Source organism: Diadema setosum, chromosome 1, assembly GCF_964275005.1.
Source record: "Diadema setosum chromosome 1, eeDiaSeto1, whole genome shotgun sequence".
Lineage (NCBI taxonomy): Eukaryota > Metazoa > Echinodermata > Echinoidea > Diadematoida > Diadematidae > Diadema > Diadema setosum.
This window is the reverse complement of record NC_092685.1, coordinates 17,984,814-18,011,651: the sequence shown is the minus strand read 5'-3', so window position 1 is coordinate 18,011,651 and position 26,838 is coordinate 17,984,814. Positions and strand designations below refer to the sequence as shown.

Genomic DNA, 26,838 nt, shown 5'->3' with positions numbered 1-26,838 from the left:
TTAAGACATCAGAGAAATGTAGGCTTGCTTCTACACATGCAGACTTTTAATTGTGCAGTATCCTACATGATTTGAAGTGTATCAAAAAATCATGTCATTTCAATCTTATTCATTGAAGACAATTACAGACAGTTGCAATAAAAACATCTCGACGGAAGAATTTCATGAATTTGAGACAATGGACTGTTATAAAACAAGATCCTACCTAGATTTAAGCACTCTCTACCAGTGCGACATCAATGTAAACACTGCTGATTGGTCAAAAATCCTACATGGTCGATTCCTATTTAAAACATTTTGATTATGCAACTTGCTTTGAATGCACATCATCCATCTGTTTGAAGCCTATCAAATTCAAAAATCTTAAAACTGCTCAAGTGTAACACAGAGACTCCAACCCCAAGCACCTTCTGATCTGGAGATTCTCCCGCCTGAAACCCCTAGCAAACGGGAGACTCCAACCTGATGTGCGTGAAGCGCAAAGTTCCTTGCTGCCGGGGTTAAACTCTAGGGTTCTAGATGTTATCTTGTGCTATCTAAGGCTAATTTTCCTGCATACGATGACACTAAGTAAGAAATCGTTTCAAGCGGGAGAAATTAAATCTCAAGCGGGAGAACAGGAGATTTTGCAAAAATGGGCTTTCGGCGGGAGAGCTGGAGTCTCTGGTAACAGTCACTTGCACACTCACAAAGCACATTACCTCTGCATGTTCATGAAAAACAACACACACACACAAAACCCAACAACCTGTAATATTACTCTGCACAAGTGTTGGCGATCATACGAGTAAGAGGAACAGACCAAGAGACGACCAAAATGCATAAGTCATAACACCACATCACAAAACAAAAGACATTGCTTTAAGTTACAGAAATTGCACCAATAAAACGTCACAGGTAAGTACCATTACTGTGCCTGTTCGTGCAATATTGGACCCTCCATCATATTTTCCTGCTAAAATGAAAACTTTTACAGTATCCATAAACATGTCACTTCTCTCAGTCGCTGTGGAATTGATGACATGTCGTTAATTATCAGCAGGTTAATGATGAACTGAACAAAACTTACAGATATCCCATCCCCCCCCCCCCCCCCTCCCCTTGTATTTCACAATGGATATTCAGTTCACTACCCAACATTCACACAAAAGGTGAGCAACCAGTGGAAACTACTTCTTCACACTTCAGGTCAAATCAACTATCTACATACTAAACCTGCAAGCTAGGCATTTGAATTTCAAAATATATCACTGTTTGCAAGAGATCATATAAGATATGCCATCCTCACTGAAACAATGACTCATCATAAGCAGCAGGTCAATGGGATAGGCATAGATCCAGGTTCTTTGATTAGAAAACAACAAAATAAGTTAATAGTAATGTGTGTGCTGGCCAAGAAAAAAAAAACCGCAAAAGCAAGAGACAAGCAGATCATGACATACTGTACAACCAGAAACATTTGTGGCATGAAATTTTGGCAAATTTGAGCCGACAGCCTTCTCCATGGCATGAAACCTTCACGCATTGGTGACTGGCATTCAATGCTTTGTGTGTAGACAGCAATTTTCACATGCATTTCACTTTTGTGAATCTGGGCACCTCACAATAATTTGCAAAAATTTCATGCACATGAAAATTTCTTGTTTTACAGAAATACTAAATGGACACCATAAAACATCGCTATAGTTATAAGTAAGAAAGTGAAAAAGGGGCATCTTTGTTCAAAAGGCTATTGGATAAAAAAATACCCTAATCTTCCCATAAAAAGAAAAGGAATATTGCATTCTTATTCTTTCTGCTCAGCCAACCTGCTGGTAACTTCTGAATGGAAGTTTGCCATTTTAAGTCTTGCAAATTCGACACTTTTGGGTGTGCTAAAAATCTCAAGAACATACTAAAGAGCAGTTCAACCTCTGCCATTAAAGGGTGTGTACAGTTCTGGTTGAGGTGAGGATTTAGCTTTTAACGTTTTGCGAGATATTCAGAAACCATTTTATGAGATCTAAAAGAGCATGCAGTTCTAAGGGGTATCAAAAGTTTATTCAATGAAAATCGGTTTTGAAATGGCTGAGATATCCAAAAACAAGGCAAAACAAAGAGATCCTAATAAAGTTGTGGCATGTCGCCTTTTATTATTAGCACTTTTTTGGATATATCAGCCATTTGAAAACCAATTTTCCTCAAATAAACGTTGAATCTGTCTTAAAATTACATGCTCTTTCAAATTTCATAAGAGCTTTTCATTATCTCACTTAGGAATGTTCAAAACATGAATCCCCACCTCAACCAGTACTGTACAGTCCCTTTAGCCATGTGCAAAAAAAAAAAAAAAATAAAAAATGTCCAAATGAGAGCCAATAAGAACCAATTTGCTAAAGAACTGTAGTAAAGAAGATTTGAGGATCATTTTCAATCCTGAAAGTGGTGCTTAGTATTAATCATAGAGTGCAAATCATTCCATTACATAAAAGTTGGATGAAAGGAGCATAACGACAAAGGCAAATACCTTTCCAATAACTTTTACACAATTTGACCTAGTTCAAATATCTTTATACTGACAAAATCAACCAGCAAGAAAAATACCTATTACCACCTGGTACAGAACTCAAAGAAATGACTAAAAATTTTCTCATACATATATTTTCACATCAATTCTTTGTATTGGAAAAAAAAATTCTTTGATCAGTCCATAGTTCTATCATCTAAACCACAAATTGATTTTGCTTTGTGTGAATATTTGCCAATTTATTCTTCCACATAAAGTGTCAAGGGTGGGAATCACCCTCTGTACTGATCAGCCAGGTTTTCTCATGCTCATACAAAATAAACCATGAAGCTACAGTATTAAAAAAAAAAAAAAAAAACATAATTAACTGCCAATATGAAAAAAAAAAATCACAACTGAAACCTCAACTGATACTTTCTCGTAATACCTTAGTCTCTACATAACCCACATGAAACGGGTAAGACTAATATCAAGGTTGCACTGAGGCCCCTCCTGCTCTCTCCAACATGGCTATTAACCTCACTAATTGAAATATCTACACACTCATAAACAGATTGGAGCAATCTTTGGTTTGATGCATGTATGTCAGCAGTCTGTGATAGAAAGAGCCATGTCATGTCATCACTTTCAACATTAGATATAATGCCTGCAAATTAAAAACTAGAGTCAAAGAAGGAAAAAGTGAAAGATGTTACAAAAATGGCTTCTTATAGTGATATAGTATACAAATAATGAATGTTTATGAGTGCAATGGACAGAATATTTCATGAGGTGAAAGATGAAATGATCCATTCAACGAGGCGCAGCCGAGTTGAATGGATCAAACATTTCATCTTTCACCGAATGAAATATTCTGTCCATCGCACGAATGAAAACATTCATTATTTGTTTTATATAACGCCTACAATAGATCCTTGTCATTTGATATTTTATTAATTTAGAAACAAAGAGAGAATCTGAGATCGCGAGAGTGCTCACTGAGCGCTTTACGCTAGCGCGCTGTCGCATACACACACTGCAAACGCAAGCTTCTAGCGCGCTGTCGCATACTACACACACTGCAAACGCAAGCGTTTTGCACGAGTGTGTGCCTGGCTCTCAGCGAGCGTGCAATGGAGCAAATCGTATGGATCCAAAATTGCACTGTAAATGGAGCCACAATTGCACAGATGATGACGTCATAGTGAAATGGGCCGAATGATCAATGTCAAACAACCGATCAAATGACAAGGATCTCTTCAGGCGTTATAAAATACTCTTTACTTTTACTGCATTGGGTAAGAGAAAACAGATTTCATTGAATTAATCTCATCTATTTCCATTTTCTTTCAACTCATTCCATTTGGTACATCCATGCAATTATATGACATATATCACAATGGAACTGGGACTTTTGAAGTGGACCTCAGCAGGCAAGAGTAAAATCAAAATACCTGACTTTATCATGCAAACTCAAAAGCAGAAAATCCTCTTTTCATTTTTGTGAATTTTGCGAATCGGCTGCTATGCACAAATTTTAAAACACACGTTAATATCAACTCTCATCCTGACATGAATGACACCCACATGTACATTTCTTGATTCATTGCTGTACTCCACAATCTCCGATTTAATCACTCACAAAATTGTCGCGAAGTCCTGACTTGCAAAAAATTAGACTTGCTAAATATATGGCTTACTTGGTAAACAGCAGGATACATAGGGCCATTGTAAATTCTTTCTATACACAATTAACATCTACCCCTTGGCATTTGTAAACTGGGCATGGGAAAATTTATCAATAAAATACATTTTGATTTATTTTATTGTTGTAGTTGACTCAACAAACATATCAGACATCTGTACTTACCTATTCAAGTTTCAGTGTCTGGGAAGTGCTGGCATCAGTTACTTTTGAAGTCACACAACCAACAATATGATATTCCCATGTCCGCAAAGTTGGCATAATGAAAATCATTGATTAACAGTGTCTCAATACTGCACAAAAGAATTCCACAACATAATTCTCCACAAAGAATTACATAAATGCCCAGACGATGAGAAATCTATTATACTGAGCAAATAATCATTAGGTCAGATACTATCTATGGTGGCGTTACTATCTATGGTGTTGTTATCTACCAAACGATGTAACAGACTGCAGCAATATCACAGTTAGCATCATCAATATTATCTACTTTCATGATGGTGCAGGAATTCCCATCTAAAAAGAAAAAAGAAAAAAAAAATCAACTCTCTCATAATTTGGAGCTGGTGAGGCCTTATGGCCCAGATACTGGATGAAACATAACAGTGTTGCTTCAGTTGCTGTGGAAAATCCCTTTGATGGTATTCAAAGATAACACCCTTCACTCTTCACACACAAACACACACATACACATACACACACACACAAACACAAATGATCAAGAGTAACAGGACAAATATTGAGAATTATCACTATATCTGAAGTGGAAGGTTGCACACTGATGTCTATATTTAGTCTGGTTACCTGTTCACTTCTTGTTTCAACAAGAGATAGAAAGAGAGCATGCACACATGATGATTTTGAGTATCATACAATCATTTCAAGTTACTTCACTTCAAGTGAGAGTAGCACAGATGCATGCTATCTACAAAATGATACAATCGTCAATCTCTTCTACTTTATATTTCTGTAGAAATTGGTGCTTTTTCAAAACTGACATACTGTGGTGAAATGACTGATTTTTCTCTTCAGAACTACCCCATTAAATCTCATTGTGAAGAAGCTCATCACAGTTTACAGAGAAAAAAAAAACAAGTGGAACACAACATATTTATGAAGAACTCTTATAAAACAAGAATCTCCGATAATCTATGCATTTGCAACAATGATGTATGAGAAAAAAGCTGCCAAATTCAAATTCAGAGCAAATTGTTTTCAGAATCCATTTGTTGTTGTTTTTTGGTGTTTTTTTTTTATGTAAATGGGTGCCCATTGCAGGCACTCAAACTAATGATTTCTAATCTTCACACACAAAAAAACCCTGTGAAACACGAAACACATGAGGGTGCATGGTGGGGGTTGGGGGGGGGGGCGAGCAGCATTTACAAGGAAAAAACGCTTCACTTGCAAAGACTGGGCAACCATCAGGGTTCCACTTTCCTCTTTCTCCTCCTGCATGATACCAGTCGATTCCTGCTGATGCCGGTTTGGTCAGAAGTCAAGAGAAGCAGAGCAATCGAACTAACGACATCACACTTTAAACTATCCCAACTCTCTTCTTACGCGGCCCGCTCATCTTGGGCACATGCCAAGTTCCAATTAGGCCTGTCTGAAGTCAGACTGGAGGGGGCGCTATGCAGGGGTAGACGGTGGAGGGAGCGAGCGGGGGAACCTGACAATGATTATCTCCTGCATCATGTCACGGATCCCTGTAACTTTATATCTGGAGTAGAAGTGAGCTGATGCCGTGCCAAGATAAATGCGAGGGGTCGAGGAAGACGAAGAGGATGGGAAGGAGGAGGCAGAGTTAATGATGTCGTGGTGTGGAGTTTCTGACCTAGCTGTAACCCCAGACTTGCTTCCTGTATACAGTTTGAACAGAGATTGACCCCCCGATTCCCAACGGCCATCTTTAGGCAATTGCTGGAGGGGTTGGAGGGAAGGTATGGGGCAATCAGCTAGTTTGCTTTGATAAACAATCATTATTTCATCTTCTGTAATGGACAATTACTGGGAGAGGAACTTCTACAGCAAAGTAAAACTGGAACCATTAGCGCTAATTTGCGAAAATTATACTGTATCAACAGTCAAATCAAAAATACTTTGCAAATACCTATACCCTGAACTGCCAAAGATCTTTGCAAATATTCACCATGCAAACAAATTGCTACATTGTATTTGCTCGTGATCAAACTAACTAAACTTAAAGATTCAATCCAGCAAAATCCATAAGCACATACAAATCTATTTTTGTGACAATTCATCAAATATACTGGAAAGTGATTTCATCTACAATGAGAATATCATAGTCTAATGAAGAATAAGAAGAAATAAGACATGAATTCAGTTTAAAGCAAGGAAGAAAAAAAATACAATCAAGTTATCCAGGTGTAACATACACAGTAGACTTTAATATCTCAATACCTTGGCTGAAATTCAGGAGAACTATGGAAAGCCACGAAAGTTCTTTAGGGGGGTATGGGAATGGAACACATTTTCAAACTGTGTTAATGTAAGGCAATCATCTTGTCAGGCAGGAATGCTGCTGTGACAAGAAAAGGGAGGAAAATGGAAAGGGGCAGGGGGACAGCAAGTAAAGGGGGGGGGGCATGCATGGAAACATCAAAGAATCTAATCTTTTACATTACAAAATGGAAGTCTCTGAATTCATACATTCGTTTTCTTATCTATAAAACCACTTTTCTATTCGTGTCTGACCTCTCATGGCTCATCAATTCTGGGAACCATTTTTCAGTGTACTAATTCAAGCCCAACAAATGGTATCATGAAATGAATTAATTCATTACCAAAGAGTTATCCAACACCTTTGCACAGACAACAGTTGTCTGCTCTCAGCCTTCAAATGCATTTTGCCATCTTGCTAGCTCACACACCCCTCTCCCCCCTCCCCCCCCCCCCCCCATTTCGTTTCTTCTCTCCCCCACCCCCTCCCCCATTAGACTCCACGGACCTTCATCCATCGGCAATGGGGACGCTTGTCAGACATTATCTCCCTTTTCCATCTCGAAAAACTCTTGGAATTCCCAACGGCCGCTCCGGATGCCTCCTCAAAGCGTAATTTACTGCCAGGAAAGAGACCCTGGCGGGTTGAGTGCCGTAGATGCCGTCACATTCGCTGGTGTCATCTGTTCTGGCTGTCAAACTCGCAAGGAGGTGGGGGGACGGGACGGAGTTGGGCAAGGTCTGTATGGGAGGCTCACTGGGCGGGGATGCAGGAACACTGGTGCCAACAAATTTGTCACTAAGTCATTAACTTGCATGATATCCAATATCTGTGAACCTCAGCTAGTATTACAATGAAAAATTCAACAGCTGACGCGGTTTGGAATCTAACATCCATGTGGTTCAGAGTTTAACTGCAATGATTTGAAAATCTACGACTGGTTGAGAGCGTTCATATCTAAATATGATGTTAACAGAGAGCACTCCCAATTTCTGCTTTGTTTGGTCATTTCTGCAGCTGTTTTGAATTCATCTACAGAAAAGCAAAACTTGTGACATTGCTAACTAGAAAAAGAATGCACAGTAAATCTTACAAATATGCCGTCCCGATTCAATAATAACCTCATTAAATGTGCAACAGAAAAAAGACTATGCTGCAACAAATACATTATATACAATGTAACTTCTTCCATGCAGGTCTTCATGTCACATCTGCCACTGTTAGTATTCTTCAGGGTACTATATTATACTCTGAATATCTTTCATGATGTTTTTATTTCCGCAAAGTCGGGTGCTACAATATTTGCAAATCTAAAAACACACGAAAAATTGTAACTCTGATCCCGACCTGAATGTGACGTACATGCAAACATTTCTCCGTTCAGTACTGTACTCCACAATCACAAATCTAATCACTCACGAATTCGTTGGAAAGTCCCAATTCATAAAAATTTAGACTCGCTAAATATACGGCGTATAGAGTATACAGGCTATTTCCGCAACAACATTAATAAGTAAATGAAGAAGATTTTCTCACAAATCATTGAGACACCTTACGTCTTACCTTTATACACATTAAGTTTGAATAGGTGAAAGTAGAAAGAATGAGAGAGAGAGAAAGCTACCCCACCTAAAATCCCCACATCACACCACAGACAATATTTCCCTTCTGAGATATAATTAGGGCATCTGGTAGGGATGACGGGGAGATATCGCTCTCAATGGTCTCTACGGAAGGCGGATGATAGCTCAGTCAGAGACCAGGGGATGAGTAATGCTGTATTATCTACCGGAATCTCTGCACCCCTGTGGGTGGCTTTCCCAGAATCTTGCTAAAGGGACATCAGCTCCTACCTCCTGTCATTAAAAGCCTTCACGCATTGGTGTCGTGATGCGGAGTGCCTAGCAACGGCAGATAACTCGCCCTAAATCTACGAAACGGGAGCAGTCAGTTAAAGGATCGGGGCAGAGTGGGTTTTAAAATATTCAATAAATCCATACGGCGTTGAATGGGGAGGAGGTTGAGCGTGATAAAATAGCCAGATCAACCGATGGATATTCAGAAATGACATGTGTTTTTGTCAAGTTTTCAGCAGACATGTAAGCTATGCAAATAAAGATGCAGGTAAAAAAACATGACTAAGTTGGTGTAATCTACAGTATATACTGTAATATCTAACTTTTCGTGATCATGCTGCTTGGTACGCATCTGTCAAGGGATAGGTATGAGTAATTCTCAAATTGTGTGCTACCAGTAAATCGGTTATTTTCCAGGTAGGATCTTCAATCCCAAGATACTTGAGATAAGTGCTGGGTTACATGCATGTTTTCTACAAATCAGCCATTTTCATGAGGGTTTTGTTGCTTCGGACTGAACAAACTAGTGGCATAATATAGCCAGAGTATGGCACACTGAGAACAAAGAATGTGCTCCGCAATGGACCGACGAGGGTCGGAAATTAATGAATAAAGTTACGCTCTTTACTGGCCTCTTGGCTCACTCTGGCCGTACTCTGTCAACATTCTTCCTGGAATGAATTCAGTAGTGGCTCATCTCCTCACTAACCATTTCAGTATGCTTTATAAGATATCTGCCTCAGATTCTCTGCCTGGAGTAATCTATCACGTTTGAACAGGAGGTGAACATATGCTGCAGGCAATAGTAGGCACTCATCTGATATCTTCAGGTTCCCTTACTCTCCATTCATCAAGTACATTTGTACCAAGGGAAAACCTCTCAAATTTCAGATTTCTGTAAGTCAATTTCAATTTCAAAGTATTGATAAAGAGATTGACGATTGTAAGTCAATCTAATTCCATGACAAAGTGAATGAGATCCTTTCCAATGAAAGAGCGAGACTTTCAGATTACCCTCTAGTTGTGAGAGAGCTACCACTTTTAATTCACTGTAAGTCTTCAAAATTAAACTACACTCTGAAAAAGCATCATTCATACATATATCTGTTTCATTCAGTGGCTTCTCTAGCAATTATTTGGTCTGAGAATGTTTTGATCTGAGTTTGCTATCAGTGCCAGGGGTCACAAGGAATGAATGAATCAATCAGATGTTGGTAGCTAGTATTGACCATCATCCCTATTTGATTCAGAGCTTTCATCTTTTAACGATTATCATCAATGATGGAAAAGTTCAACAAAGAATTGTTGTCCCAAACACACAAAGACTAGTCATCAATCTAGCCTGTAGATTGTGACAACTGGAACAACATTTTCACTTAAATTACCAGTTTCCAATGCATTCCGAGATTCAAGACCTCCTCTAACCCGGACAACATGCCAACCTTCAGAAATGGTTGAGTGGCATTACAAGATAAGAAATTCTTCCCAGTGTCATTTGCATGCAATTACTTCGAATCTCCGTAAAAACACAGACGTCCGATTCAAATTCGTGAGGCAATAAAGATCTCCCTGGAGGGATTCTACTCACAGAAAACATCAGGTCAAAAACAAAATATCAGGCACACTATTCTGAGGATATCTGAAGAAAACATTTTCACTCATTTATCTACTTAGAGAAAAACTTGAATTCTCATGCATTTGTACTCCTGTACAAACACACACACAAACACACACACACTCACACAAACACAGAAATCAAAGAGAGGATGAAAACCAATTAGACTCTGAACAAACCTGCAGTTACGCTCAGAACAGAATGATGATTTGCGAGGTTCGCTACAGTGAGACTCCGCTTTTGATGGGATAGGATATGAGGTCTAAACTACCGTTCACATCTCAACTTACGGGAATTCAACGTTTGTTTTACTGCAAAATGAATTTAGTACCACAAAACAAAGAAAAACAAAGAGGATTTGTGCAGATATATCAGGAAAAATTTTGGGTACTGAACGAACAGTGGGCAAAATCACGTGTCATGTCAAAACCAGCAAATTACTGATGATAACCACTCTCTGTTCTCGTGAGGATCGTTGCTCTGTGCTTACAGTCAATGAACTCCTAATGACAAGCACCACATAGACATGTGTTCCATATCATCTGCACTCCGACTGGCTTAGCAGATAAGAACATAATAAAAGGCATGTCCTATGTGCGATATGACTATTGTTCAATCTAAAACATTTGACGTATTTCATAAATGAGTTTGTTTGTTTTTTGCAAGAGTACTCTTAGCACTTTCCCTTTGCATATATCCTGTGATCCTGTTCAAAAATATTGAGTTGTACTATGTCTGTGTGTAACCCTATCATAGCAGAACAAGTTCATACAATGTGCATTTGTGGGTGTGTTCAAAGTGTAGGGATACAAGGGTCCAGATATAAGAAGGTTAATTAGCTGGACTCGATGACCTTGTAATGGGATTCCCATGTAATGTCACAAACATGCTTACACAAGACATCATGCCCCAAAGACAATACTAAAATATGCTACAGCATGGAATAAAGTTTTGAACAGCTCATGCTGTATCATACATGAACTTTTTTTAGTACAAATTTGACTGATTGTGCATGAAATGTGCTTTTCTGATTTGATATTTCTGAAATAACTAAATACAAGGAAAAAAAGGAGAAAGTGCTTTTTTGCAACTGATTGACAAATTGCCCAACATCGATGTAAATTGACGTAAATTGCCCTACATCGACGAGATGGAAACATCTTGACGGAAGAATTTCATAAATTTGAAGTGTTTTTTTGCAAAAAATCCTCAAATATCAAGTAAAATACTTAGTGCCTTCTTCCTTCAAAACTGCGACAAAGTCTGTCTTCTCCCTTGACAGAGACAATTCCGTTCTCTCGCAGCTCAATGCTCTGCTCTGAAGATGGAGCATACCAACACTGTAAAACCATACATTTTTGCATGCATGAAACTTTCTGGAATTTTATGAGCGAAAATTTGCAAAAGCAAAATGTAAGCAAAAAGATTTTGTCTACGCTATGCCATTGAATGCCAGAGGCAACTTGTGAAAGTTTCATGTCGCAAAAAAAGGCCATCAGTTCTGATCTGCGAAAGCTTCATGCTGTAAATGTTTCTGGTTTTACAGGTTACAATGTACCTGATTGTAATAGGATAGGATGAAGGAAGGCTACTCACCACACTGACCGGGCTGGGAGCCGAGGAGTCCACACTGATGATGGAATCGTCTCCATCAAGAGACACGTTGGTGCTGTCAAACTGCAGCTCTCCCTTGACCTTCTTCCCTACCTCCTTCTGCAGTGATACAAGCAAACAAGCAAGCATCTTCCCTCAGTCTCAAAGCTGCAAGAACTTCTGCACCTCTCCACATAATGACTCCCCATCCCCACCCCATTAACTAGTCTTCCCAGCATGACCTTCACATAATCTCAATCTTGGCTGCAATTGCTGTTGCAAACCTCGCTGCACTTTTTCATCCATTGCATGGTTGAGGTGTCACTGATTTAGCAACGCAAACAAGAAGACCCTTCAGTCTTTAATACTAAAAAATGCTTTCACAATCAATCTGTGCTTAACAACAGGTATTTACTTGACCCTGATACCTGCGTACATACAAACAACACAAGAGTAACATCATCATTAAATTTGTCTTTCATTGTCAAGGTTTAAAAACTTAGAAGCAGAGTAGTTGAAATGAATCTGTTCCTGTTGTAAGTCATTATATGTGTTTATCTTTCTATGGGCAATGTTTCTGAAGTCACACAACCAGGAGTCTCAAGAAATCCTAAGTATCATCTTCAAAAAAAAAAACTACACTACTTTCAGAGAGCGCATACAATCACATCTTATCTTCATGAGATATGTGTACATAATGGTTACTCATACCTACTAACCACATAGTTCATACATTCACATGTACAAAATACCCCTGACTTTGTTGATTGTTACAAGTTCTAAACAGAGTTACCCATGTGCTGATCCATCCACATTGATTTCCAAATCTCTGGAAAAGTACTAGATACAACTCTAAATTCAAAGAGAGCTGCCATCTTAGTGAGCTCAGACTGCCTAATGATGTAAGCTCCTTTTTGTCATTAAGGTTCATACAATCTGTTGCATAAGAGCACTGGGACACTTCATTTCTGCTTATTGCCCAAACTCCAAGTTACATGAATGCATTTTAGGTATTACGTCATATCTAGGGAAAATACAGAGTTCATCAAATATAGTAGTTTATCATGATGACAGCTTCAACACACAGTGGTAGGTGTATCAGCCCTGCACTACAGCATACATTTATATCTTTGATTCTTATTTTGTTTTGTCAATTTTTTCTTCATTTTGTCCCCAATCGACACTCACCATGGCCTCCCCCTCCTTGTCCCGTTTCCGCTTTCGCTCCTTCACGCTGCGAGGTTTATCATCCCAACTTTTCCTCTCACTCTGCTTCTGCCGAACTGTGGAAAAGCAGACACACAGGTGAAGACATTTAAATTTGGGCTAAAAGAGCATGTAAAGCCAGGGATAAAACAGTTAAAATGATTCAGTATCAAATGTACAAAGAAACTAATGTACATAAATGTTATGGATTACACTTTGATAGTATAGGTAAAGTCAATACAAAGCCTCCAAATATGACTGAAATTTGTAGCATTAATCTTACATCCCATCTAAAAAACAAATAAATGGTAACAAAAATACTCGAAACACATTTATTAGAAGCTCTCACTTCTCACTGTTTAACTCACTGGGACCTATAGTGAAGTCTCCATGCAGTAAAAACAGAATATAGGACATTCAGACACAAGACACTCAACTATACTTGCTTTCCTTAACTGACATGATTTCAATTCACAATAAAGTTTCTGCTATACTGACAAAATATCTAGGTGTGTATGTACTCACATTTTCTCTCAATATCTTCATCATCAAGTAGAAGTGACACAACTTCTTTGGGTTTGAGCTGGTCCAACTTGAAGTTTCCACCAGTTATAACCATTCGCTGAATCTAAAACGAAACAAAAAGACACATGACGTCCACTTTAACATTTGTTGTTTTTTTTTAAAGTGAAGTGAGCATCTGAGATCACAGCTGCAATTCTGCAATTTCCATTCATGTAAATGTAATTATCAAATTATTTTGAAAATTATTCATCTGCACAAATATTCAGTTTGAACAAGTATCCCTGCCCTGATGCCACAAAGATTAACTTCCAAAATGTTATTACAGTAAGCTTCTATGCGAACCCCTGTAAGAAATGCCATCAAAACTTGATGTGATTACTGACGATTATTTCGCTCTCTTTGGAGATGGGGGTCGCATTCTCAACCCGAGACATGCCAATTATCACATCAGTCTGCCAATCTCAAAATTGCATGGTCAGCCAGTTTGAATTTGCGAGGGCCCTCCCCCACTAAACACCACTCACGCCCAATCCCACATGTGGGACGGGGCTAATGAATTGGATTTCCTTTTGCCCTGATTCAGACCACTCGGCCTGCAAGACCAGACAAATTGAAAAACTTTGCCCAAAATTTGCCTGATGTGTTGCTGTACCCAATATCAGCGCCAGCTCCAGGAGCAGAATAGTGGCACCGGCCCATGAGATAGCAATTTTCATTCACTCCTTTCTTTCAGTCAGTCATTTCTTATCATACTAAGCAGCACATGATGGGAAAACAAGACAAAATGTCTTCACAAATTCAAGAATATGGATTGCGTTTACATACTGTTTTTGTGGTCAATTCCCCCTTATCACAAGATTGGTCTATTTTCATTTATAGGGGAAAAAAGAAAACAAAAAGCAAGATTGAATCATTTCATTTCCTGTCATTGCAAGCTTGACATTTGCTGTGAATCATGATCTGGACATAATGTTGTGCATATATGTATTTGTGTCACTTGTACTCACATCTTTGTAAGTCTTGAAAGGGGTAAGGTGTTCCTATATATCAGTTAACATTAATTCATATTTGCAAAGGATTGTGTGTCATTCAGCAAATCTCTCTAGTTGAAACAAATTCCATATTGATAGTCCTGCAGGCTTTCATGTCATAATCATAGTGTAGCCATGAATGGCATTTTGTTCTTCTCCCCATGTACAAACCAAACATTATGAAGACTGTACATTTCACTGAATTCAACAAAATCACTTTTTTTTCCATTTATGAAGAAATCCAAGAGAACTGCCACAAAATGTCAGGTATTTGTGAACCTGTTACTAGTACTACCGTCAAGCTAATGGGAGGAATCATACAGCCATATACTTGTCTAAAGTGGCACCGACTCTGCCAAGATTGGGAACGACAAGGTAATATAAACCCAGTCGCGATTCTTATGGCAACAGCATCATTATGGAGGTGATGACGAGCAGACAGCGACAGTGGTAATCAGCCGTAATGGTGGGGTAGCTTTCCGTACAACCCAGGGAAGCGTCGCCAAAATGGTGACAGACCCCACTCTCTTCCGAACCACAGACATGGACAGGGACAGGGGGAGAATTTCCCATTCCAGGATTGAAATTTCTGCTCAGGGGACAGCAAATTTGCACTGGAAACATTCTCTTATCGAGCTTTAAAAGCACTGCTGGCATTCATTTACAGATGGGAAGATTTAGGGCGCAGGTGTATTATCAAGTCCGCTACAAAAAAATTAAGACTCTGTTTCCATCATATTACACACTTTTCACAACAGGATATAGACACTGTATTTGAGAAAAATGCATGTACATGTAGATCTGATAACTATTGATATCACAGTACATCAATTGTTCTCTGTTCTCAGTTTTATAATGAGTAAATTCAGAAATGTTTTGATGTACACATGAATATAATACTGCATTTTTTTTTTAAATCCTTCTAGCAACTTTGCATGATGAAAGGACAGGGGTTTCACAGTGTCCATTCCAACAGCATCAATAAATGCCCTTTCCTGCTAATGAGGATTACTACATAAGCCATATATTTCGCAAGTCTAAATTTTCGCGAATGGTTAAATTCACGATCGTGGAGTCCTGTACTGAACGGAGAAGTGTACACGCGTGACATCACATTCACATCGGGATCAGAGTCAATATTTTTGTGTGTCTTTATTTTCGCGAATAGCACCTGACTTGCATATTCACAAAAATAAAAACCTCGCGAAATATTCGGCGTATACAGTATATGAATTTTTTAAAAACATGTTGCTGCAGCAGCAATAATGTGTTGCATTACGGAGTAATCTAAAACTACATTTGTTTCACTCTGGACAAGACCTTTCCCCATGAAGAAGGCTTCCTTTTGTATGTCACTAAAATGCTGAGAACCCTCCATAGATAGCCTTTTCCCCACTCTTGGCTGTGCCAAACACATCATAACAGCTTGCTGGACGGATACATCATTTGGCATCCCTAACTTGACCCTGTATGCCCCCTTCAGACCCTGTGTTGTTTCAGAAAATATTATCACTCTTCATTGCTGGAGTGGAGGATCAGTATTCTTCAGCCATTGCCCCTCATACTCGGCTTCACCCCTTGACAAGATAACATTTCCTGTAGTGTCTTTACAGAAATTACTGTTCAAACAGTCTTGACTTTTTTTTTTCTTGATTCCTTTTCTTTCTTTCTTTTTGTTGTTTTGTTTCAAGTCTGTGAGACTGTCATCACTGTACATTTTGGGATCAACTGGTGTGGGTCAACGATATTCTGTGGCGGATCCATGGTGAGAGTGACAGATAGATTGGAAGAGAGAAAGAGTGAGAGACTGCCTTATGGGAACCATTGTACCTCATCAACTAAGTGTCTTCTTTGGATAAGAGAAACACAATCAATGATTTTGATGTTTTGTTGTTGTTTACTGTTGTTGTTGCTGTTTTTGCATATCTTTACGCATTTAGATTTCCTTCAGAGATAAGAGGCAAAGTTGATAACTATATGTATAGACAATGCATCCTCTCGTCCCCTGTCACTGACCCCGCGTTCACATTGGTCCCCGCGACGCGGGGACAGCCACGAGAGATCTTATCTTTTTTACGACTGACCGTTCACATTGGTATCTCATCTGTCCCCGAACTGTGGGGGCAATTTGGGGCTTGGAGCGAGCTCTGCCACTTGAATCCAGGCATAGCACATGCGCACATTTGATGACCACAGCTGGACGCTATCAATTGCGCCCCAAGGTCACTCTCCCCTCCAAATCTTGTCCCCGTACCTGACTTGCTTCGCGGGGACGAGGGGACAAGTCCCAGCGAGCGTTCACATTATGGTTTTGGAGGAGAAAGTCCCACAGCTCGGGACTTTCCCCGCGTCGCGGGGACCAATGTGAACGCGGGGTGAAACAAAGTTACAGTGACCTCTCAGATTTTTTATGCCCAGGAGTCTTCACTTTCAAATGTGGGGTGCTGTCAGATTCTTTGTATTCATCATTAAATTTATGACTTTTGATACAGCGGGCCTAAAATCTAATCCTAAATTCCAATCAAAACCAAATTTAGCAGAATACCATCACACACTTTACAGTTATTGCTTGAAATATTAAAATTAACCTTACACCAATAACCTGTGACTTTCGTAATTCATACAGACACAGCATGGATATTGTTATACCAACCACAAAAAAGAAAAGAAAAAAAAAAGAATTTTAAGATACTTCAAATCTTTCCTTAAGTATCATGATAACCAACAAATTGCTAATCCTAGACAAACCTACTCAAAATGAAAGGCACCGAAAATGAAATGAGATCTCATGATAATCAATCAAAAAAGCCACAGTAGTTTAAACAACACGCACAAGTACAGCTATACCAATGCCCATCTCTAAAGCATGTTGCAAAAATATCTCTTGTTAACAGCAAAGACAAACCTAGGTATATCAAGCAGTATGCTAGAATAGATGCATGTCTAAAAATACTGGAGGGTCATTTTTTGATAAACAATAGATTTATTACATACCAATGAATGAAAGTAAGAAATAGGTAGAATAATTGAAATAGCTGAAAAAAAAAAGATTTTATAAAAAAAGACCCTTAGGGTTTCAAGTGTCATGCCCAAAGTCAAATGCAATTCTCAAATCTGACATCAGACTTTAAAAATATACACATAAATTAAGCCTCCTACAAGGAGGACAGGTGAATGGTGCCTTCCTTCATTGGTGTCTATTATTAATCATAACTTATTTTCAGGGGACGAGATGGTTTCAGGTCATAACTGATCAGGTTTAGGGGTGCACTTGACAAGTTTGGCCTTATACGGCAAATGGTGACGCACCCGCCCCCTTCCATTGATGGAGAACTTGAGAATTCCTCGCATGCAGCTACATCCCCGCAATACCAGCTTGCCAATGGAGTGAAATCATGACAGGGAGGGAAAAAAAAGAAGAAAAAAACTAGAAATGTCGCTACGGCGACTGATGCCTCCGCCATAATGCATGATTCTCCCAATAGATGTATAGTACAATGTCTTCACAATGTGTGATGACAGTTTCACATAACTGGCAAAATATTGAAATGACAGGTTTGTCAGAAATATCTTGAATGTTCACTTTCCTTGAACTAGGTTTGCTATAATTGTCTAGATGAAAGAGTTCAGGTACATGTATTTGGGGAATTGAGGATTTTTACTTAACTTCTGACCGACCCTTTTATAAGTTTATGCATTGAGTAATTTTAAAGGTATGAAGAAAGAGTGTAATAACAGTGCCAAATAGATTTTTTTTTTTTGCATTAAAGCCTTGCTTTGACCCTTAACCTTTGACCTTTGACCCTCTGGCAGGAAATTTCCAAGAGAATCTCCATTAGGTAATACATGTACATATTGTATATTGAATTTTAAAAATAATGATGCAAGCATTGCATATACATACTAGTTTATGAGGGAAATAGTAAAATATTGAGGAGTTGACCTTTGACCCCCTGACTATTGATCCATGATCCCTATATTCCCTAGATAATTCCTGCCAGTCAGTACATGCGTATGTACCAAGTTCCATGAAGATACATTGAACCATCTGCGAGGAAAGTAAAAATGTAACATTTTCACCTAACCTTTAACCTTTGACCTTGACATGAAACTCTCTCTGGAGAATCTTTATGCAGTAGTACATGTCTACACTAATACCCCTTTCCCGCTGAAGAAAATCTTCCCCGGGGGCACCTGGGGGCACCCGGGGAACCCCGCAGTGTGAAAGGTCACTCGGTTGAAACCTAGGGGAAGCCTAGGTGAAACACCGATGAAATTTTGGGCAATTTTTACCCGAGAAGCGTCCTGGGTAAACACCGATAGTTCAACGGGAAATCACCCGGTGGTTCACCGAGAGCGCCCAGCGTGAAAGGTTGTCTCGGTGAAACACCGGGGGAAATATGCAGATTATGTCAAAGGTCATGTCTTGTTTCTGGTCATGCACACGTTTTCAGCTAGCTAGCGCGCACTCGACCTCCCAAATCCACACGTACAGGGTACTAGTAATTCGTGTTTATAAACATACACACGACACTACATAGACACAGTGTCGTTTCATGTGCAATGTGGCGTTCACAGAGCGACAGCATTGTTTTCCATCGTGCTGTGCATTGTATTGTTTAATTAGCACGCGCTGTATACAAAGCTGATATAGGTTTACAATGTACTTGATCGCTTTGATGCTTCCCCTTCTTCGTCTTCCTCTAGGGTCTAGCTCTTAACTCTTCCAGTAAAGTCTGATAGTGATACAGTCCGCCTCTTGCTTGATTTTTTCGTATTTTGTGCTTTTCTCGTCAAGTGCTGGGTTTACAGTGTGCAGGAGAAATCCGTTGACGTTTTGTACTGCTGAAATTTGAGGGAATTTTGCAAATGGCTGGAACGTGGACCAAAGACGAAGAGAGATTGTAACTTCAATTACGTAGCGAGGCAGCAGTGAACGAAGAACTGAGCAGGACGTCGGCTGACGCTGGCCCCGCGTACGAGTCCCTCCTCCGAAAACTTGCTGAACATGGGATCGAAAAAACCAAATCGCAGATGCACAACAAACTCAAGTACAGTACATAAGATCACCCACGTTGCGAGCAGAAAACCCGTCTAGGGGAAAGTTTCATCGAGAGCAGTGTGAAACGACGGCACTGAAACTTTCACCGAGAGGTTCCCCGGTGAATTCACCGGGGAACCTCTCGGTGGTTCACCGAGACGGGCAGCGGGAAAGGGGTATAAGTTTCAAGAAAATACCTTTGGGCATGGCATGGATATGGGGGAAATAGCAACATTTTTAGCATTTGACCTTGACCTTTTGACCTTTGACCTCTTGCCAATGTCACTAAAATCTACTCAACTAATTGCCCCATCATAAAACATCCTTGGACCAAGTTTGGGGAAAGCTGCTCCATCCAGTTTTGAGTTATCACATAAACAGATAAATTTTAGGATTTGACCTTGATCTTTGACCTTTGACCTCTGTCCGATTTCACTCAAAAATCAATCAAGTAATTGTCCCACCATACATTATCCTCGGACAAAGTTTGGTGAAATTTGCGTGATCCAGTCTGGAGTTATCACGTATACAGATACAATTTCATGATTTGACCTTGACCTTTGACCTTTGGTCAATTTCACCCAAAATCTAATCAAGTAATTGCCCCATCATACTTTATATTTGGACCAAGTTTGGTAAAATTCCAGTCAATATTACTCAAGTTATCGCGTAGACGAATGCGGACGGACGTACAGACGTACGGATAGTATGTACGGACGGACAGACAACCCGAAAACATAATGCCTCCGGCACCACTTCGTGGCGGAGGCATAAAAAGAAGCATTAATGTCTTGAGCAGGTACTGAAAACTGACTAAAAGCTAGGCCTAAACTTCGGCTTTAAAATCTGGTCACCTCTTTTTTTGGGAAAAAACAACTATTTTCTTGTACTAACTCAAAACATAAATAAATTCAGCAATATGTGCATTTAAAATATAGTTATTCAAATCTAAATATAACACAGTTAAGCTGTGCCAAGTCAAATTAAAGTTTACATTTCATTGAGCGTTATAACTTTTATTCTGTAGCTACGATATCCAAACATTGCTCATCATACATTTCTGCTTTTTAATAAAGCAATTAGAGCAACAGCTTACGTACGGAGTTTGAAAGGGACAGTTTAGAATCAAAAGTGTAGTCCAGCATTTCCTCATCTGAAGTGCATGTGAACAGGCTTTTGACTTTTGCTGACTAATACTTTATAAAATGACACATACACAAGGAAAAACAAGAAAAACTTGACAGTGATGAAATATACATTTTATCTGTGTTACTGATATTTTAGGCATTTAAAACATTTATGTAAAAAAAAATAACAAAATAAAGAAAAAACAACAACCCCAGATCAATAGAATATTTGAACACAACTGGGCATACACAAGAATCATCATCTCACTGTCAGCAAGTCATCTTGACTTTACTGAATCCTTAAAGGACAAGTTCACCTTCATAAACATAAGGATTGAGAGAATGCAGCAATATTAGTAGAACACATCAGTGAAAGTTTTGAGGAAAATTGGACAATTGAAGCAAAAGTTATGAATTTTTAAAATTTTTGTGTTGGAACCGCTGGATGAGGAGACTACTAAGGCTTGTGATGTCATATGAGTACAACAGTATAAAGAAAATATAAAGAAAATTCAACATATTTTCACTTTTTTCACATAATAAAAGAGTACTTGACTTGCCTCTTTCTAAATGCAATGGGAATGATATTACCCATAACATATGTCAGCAACGAGTCAAGGGAATGTGTACTTTTTTCAAAAGATGAAATTTTGTGAAATTCTCTTTATATTTTCCTTATATTGTTGTACACATGTGACACCATACACTGCAGTAGTCTTCTCATCCAGTGGTGACTGCACAAAAACTTCAAAAATTCATAACTTTTGAACAGATTGTGCGATTTTCCTCAAACTTTCAATGATGTGTTCTACTAACATTGCTACATTCATATTCTCTCAATCTTTATGTTGATGAAGGTGAACTTGTCCTTTAAAATAGTCGCCTTGGCAACAGCATTCTACGAAATGGTTGCTTCTATTACACAATTTCACACATTCCACACCTTCTTGAAAGATGAGTATTCTAATTCTTCACTCTTCTCAAAGATATGTCAGATACCAGAGTTTGTTTTTCCGTTGTTATCAAAATCATGAAGAGAGGTTAGAAAAAAGTTTTGGATTTTATGTGTAGCCGACACCTTAGACATTCATTGAAACAGAGAGTAAAGTTCCTAATGGCAAATTCATTTTTATCATTTCTTCGAAAATGATGGAATCTCTTTCACGTTTCAGCATTCTGAGATCTGACAGCAGAATGGAAAAAAAAAAAAAATCAAACAACAATCTCTTTGAGAGATCAAAGTTCTCAACTCTGGGTCTGGTTTGAATGCAGAACTTTGGAACTGAATGTATAACAATGGCAACATCCCTCCTCCCCCCTTACACACACACACACACACACAAACACAAACATACACACATACGTTGGCATGTACATTTTTGTCTACTGCCTGGCTTTATTATTTACATGCTTTCTCATTTGCATACTTTACATGCTTTATCATAACACATATTCTACATCAGTTATCATTGCTTTCGTTGCACTGGGCTGAATTTCCACTTGAAATTTGCCAAGAGATGTCACAGGCAGTGTAAAGGTACAGGATACAGTGGGGCAATGAAAAGGGAAAGCAACACTCTGTATTGTTATCCTCAAGCAGCTACCATTCTTCCATCTCCTTAGCTCCCTTTTCCCAGTCATGATAAAAAGGCAGTGTCTGAAAAATCTCAGTAACAGAGGGTGAGTGAAAAAAAAACAAAAAATGCAGGCTTTCCCTCTCAAGTTGCATGGTTGTAAGGCACTATGTAGCACAGGCTGGGCTAATTGCTAGCATAACAATCTTGGGACTGCAATTGAATTTCAGTTTCAATTTCGCGTCCATCCCTCACGCTGGGCTACTCTTTTCCAATCACCAGGAGTGAGTGAGCATACCCTGGCGGGGAAGATAATTTATGTCAACCCATTGTAAGGACACTCAAGGGGGAGAAATGGTGGGGGGGAGGAGGAGAAATAAGTGCAATTTCTAATTTTCAGTTTCTTGTTGGAGGTAGTTGCTCACTTTTTTTAATGTGTACTTGATGAATTGATTTTCATCAAGACTTGTGCAAGAGCTTCTGAAGAGGTCCAGGACCAAGAGAGAACAAAGGGTCCATGTGTGCCTTTCAAAAGTTTATGGTATGCATTTCGTGTGTGTGTGTGTGGCTAGGTATGCATGTATGCATTCAAAGTGGACATTAATCATATTTTGAATACAGTGAGATCATGCAGGGCTATGACATTCATTTCTTTTTTTCTTTTTCAAAGACAGCACTGCTTCAAGGTATACAATCTATAGCTTTCCTCTCGTGGAAATTCTATCCAGTGAAATGAAACTTCATCTCATGACTGCTACTGGTAACCAAATGATGGCGTTCCATATCTTTTTGGCTCAAACAAGTAAAAAGTTGTGAGGTGAGAAGTAAATATTCTTTGAATTCTTCCCACTGTCTAAAAAATTATCAAGGCACCTCAAGGCCAACTCAGAATAAAAACCATTTGTTTCCTTCCTATCTGTTGAATCGGGACGGATGCTTGAATGTTGCGCTGACCACACGATTTATCGATCACGCTTCTTGAAAGAAAAAACGAGATGATGCAACCAGATTCTATCTAATATCATTTGAGTTTTGATGAGAATCATCTTGTTCTTTAGGGTCTCATGGTTTCATTGTGCGTTGTGGTGTGCACCTATAATCCAGCTACTTCGGAGGCAGGGGCGTCGACATGGCTCAGTCAGTAGCATGTCTACCTTCAGATTCAAGGGTACCGAGTTCGATTCCCCAGTCTCACTGAGCAATGTTGTGTCTAAAGCATTCTGTCCCCCTAGTAAGAGGCTAAACACTCTGTCCCTCAGATAGGACATTAAATGGAGGTCCCGTGTGTGAGTCAGCCACAACTCACACACATAAACGATCCCACTTCATTCATTCATCACAAAGAGCAGGGTGTCAACCAAGAGAAGTGGTCCCCCTACCCACCCACACAAGAAAACAGGCGAATGATGCCGACCCCTCGTGGTTCGCCCCAGGTGACTAGCAATAGTCAGCACACGGTATCAACCAGGCACATTGTGCAATATGCTTGAATAAATGAATGAACTGTGCATATTTCTTCCTGAAGTTTTTGTTGGTGTCTGCATGTATGTGTGGGCAGTCCCTATAAGTATACTGTATTTCAACATATCACACATGACATCCACATTCATGCCATATGAACGTCCGCCAGCCACATTCTTTTCTTTTGTGTGTGTGACATAATGTTCACACAGCACGGATATTTGCAGCGTGGAATGGAGCAGCCTTGCACGGAATCTTACCAAGTGTGCATGACATTGATAAGGGTTGCATTTGTTTTCTGTCACTCAAGCTTGCCACACCTCGGACACCAGTAGTTGCCGCCGGGGGTCCCCCTCTCGAAAGCAACACTAAAAACATGAGTAATTAGATTGGCACTCTAAGGGTCTGCCCACTCCTGTTCTATTCTGATCCCAATTCTGTGCTCTGCTCTTTCATATTCATCACTGTTGTTCAACTCCCACTGATTCTATACCTGCCTCCTTTTATATCGCTACTGTTTTGTTGCTCTAAAACCAATATAAAGATGTTGGAGAAGGAATATGATAGTGCAATAAGAAAAATAGTAGAGATTATAGATACTTATACTTTCACCCAACATATTATTTTTTGATGACCATCTTCCCAATTATTCCCTCTTACCATCCTACCCCCCCCCCATAATGTTCATACAGCAGCAATGACAAATTTGTACTCTTACAAGAAACTTCACTGTAACTTTGGAGGTTCTTACAGCAATGTAATCATATCATTCACTCAAATTACCTCGGCAAAAAGAAAGAACAAATCACTCAGGCAAAATACTTTGAAACATCGGGTATTTCAAGAAATGAACGTCACATCAGCAGTGAAAGAAAGTGTGAGAAAATAAAAAAAAAGTTCAGATGCATGTTTTCAAGAAACCTGTTTTGTTTCTATTGTGTTTTTATACTTTCGCAAAGGTAAATATCTTATCTTATCTGAGATTACAATGAAGTATGGGAATTACTGTCATTATCTGAAGGAGATCATACTAGACTATACATACTCAGACTTGTTAAAGCCAATAAAAAGTTTTGGTACCTCAAAAGTTTCCCTGAATTTCCGTGTTTCAGGTTAAAGTACCTTTCATATAACTAACACTGTGAGACTTACTCGCCCCAAAGTGCTCTCATTTCTTAGTAATCATGCAATTAACTGCGACCAGCAGCCCCATACGCATAGCGACCAGCAGCCCCATATGCATAGCGTAATGGGGCTTCGCATTGTAGCATTCAGGATCATGACAGATTGAGTATCACGGGTAAATATTAACTTAAAATCCAAACAATTTTTCAATTTGAAGACTTACCAATTAAGTTGAAGTCTTGAAAACAGGCTTCGGGCAACGTTTGGTTCTGCCAATAGTCCCTTTCTGTTCAAATTGATGACTGAATGTGACTGTCAAGAGGACCTTGGGAGAGCTACATACACTGATTACTACGGCCAGCGCATATGCACACACCACATGCGAACAAATTTCAAATCCATGAACGGATAAGATGTTTGTGTGCACATGCGCTGGCCGTCAATTCACTGTAGCTATCCCAAGGTCCTCTCGACCGAGTCACATTCAGTCATCAATTCGAACAGAAAGGGACTATTGGCAGAACCAAACGTTGCCCGAAGCCTGTTTCAATACTTCAACTGAACTGTTAAGTCTTCAAATTGAAGAAATTTTTGGATTTTAAGTTGATATTTACCCGCGATACTAAATCTGTCATGATCCTGTAAGCTACAATGCGAAGCCCCAGTTAGCTACTCAGTATGCGTATGGGGCTGCACGCTGCTGGTCGCAGTTATCATGCAATAATGGTTTCGTACAATACGTGTACTACCTCGCCGCCGTACGGCGGCGGCTCTGGTACGAAACCATTATTGCATGATTACTAAGACATGAGAGTACTTTGGGGTGAGTAAGTCTCACAGTGTTAGTTATATGAAAGGTACTTTAACCTGAAACACAAACTAAGACAAGGAAATTCAGGGAAACTTTTGAGGTAATACCAAAACTTCATATTATCTTTAACTGCATTGACATAATATGAAACTCTGCAATATTTGGGGTTGGAGTCCTATATTTTGAAGGATGTTTACAAGCAATCTGTGAAAAGAAAAGTATCACAGATATACTGGTCACTTTTAATAGACTGGATTGCACTTGTACTTCCCCACATTCCAATCGGTGAGTCGCTAATGTCCACACCCATGCTAATCCTGGTAGCAATTCTCAGGGGGAAATGAAACTGATGTCATGTAAAGAAACAGGAGGGTAGTGTTGACAAAACCAAGTGGCTCATTGCAATAAAAAAAAAAAAAAAACATGAATTGATACTCTTGGTATGTTACATTCTCTTCCTCCTAGCACCTATTCACTTGTGTCCCATCCTAAGGCCCTTAAAAAATTCCCCTTAGTAAGGGGAATTTTTTTCCATCACTGGAATCCTCAGCTGGTTATAAGTGATCCATTAGTTTCATTTCCTAGAGAATGTAAATTATCATTTGTTCTAAATCTATTCTGATTTTAGATGTAAAGGCATTTGAAATTATGAAAACATAAAAATTGTTGACAGACAATCACTATCGTGGTAGGTGGGTCACCTGAATGTACAAAGCAAACTAAAAGCAAGTCCGATTCTCACATAGTTTTAGTTTGAGTCAGATTTGGAGAGACTTCGGCTTGACTGAGTACATCACACACACACACACACACACACACACACACACACACACACACACACACACACACACACATACACACACACACGCATACACACACACAAGAGGCAAAGTCTTACCACACTGCACTTTTCTTTTCAAATCTAGAGAGGGAGCTGCATTCGCTTCAAATGTATCTCGTGTTATTTCGGCATACAAACTCATGCAATGCTCATGCGACACTTGCAGATTCAGACCAAACTGTGCATTGCATGGTGGAATGACAATATTCCTTTCACAGTTTCATGACCCAAGGACCATGCAACTCTTTAATTTGGAAAGCTATGGAAAAGTCTCTTAGTCTGGCTAATTCATTCACTCAATGACTTGACAAGTCCTGCCAAATATGATTGTTACCAAATTGTTATGTGATAACAAGAGCCAAGGTAAAAAGACAT

General features: G+C 39.2%; 1 protein-coding gene across 1 annotated transcript in view; it reads right to left on the bottom strand.

Annotated features, from left to right (window-relative positions):
* LOC140227809 (chromatin-remodeling ATPase INO80-like) overlaps positions 1-26,838 on the bottom strand; it is a 151,159-nt gene that overhangs the window by 69,633 nt on the left and 54,688 nt on the right. The window contains exons 26-28 of the mRNA XM_072308207.1: positions 13,453-13,555; positions 12,910-13,004; positions 11,725-11,841 (exon numbers count right to left, since the gene is read on the bottom strand). Of these exons, the coding sequence (XP_072164308.1) occupies positions 11,725-11,841; positions 12,910-13,004; positions 13,453-13,555 (315 nt within the window). The remainder of the gene's footprint in view (positions 1-11,724; positions 11,842-12,909; positions 13,005-13,452; positions 13,556-26,838) is intronic.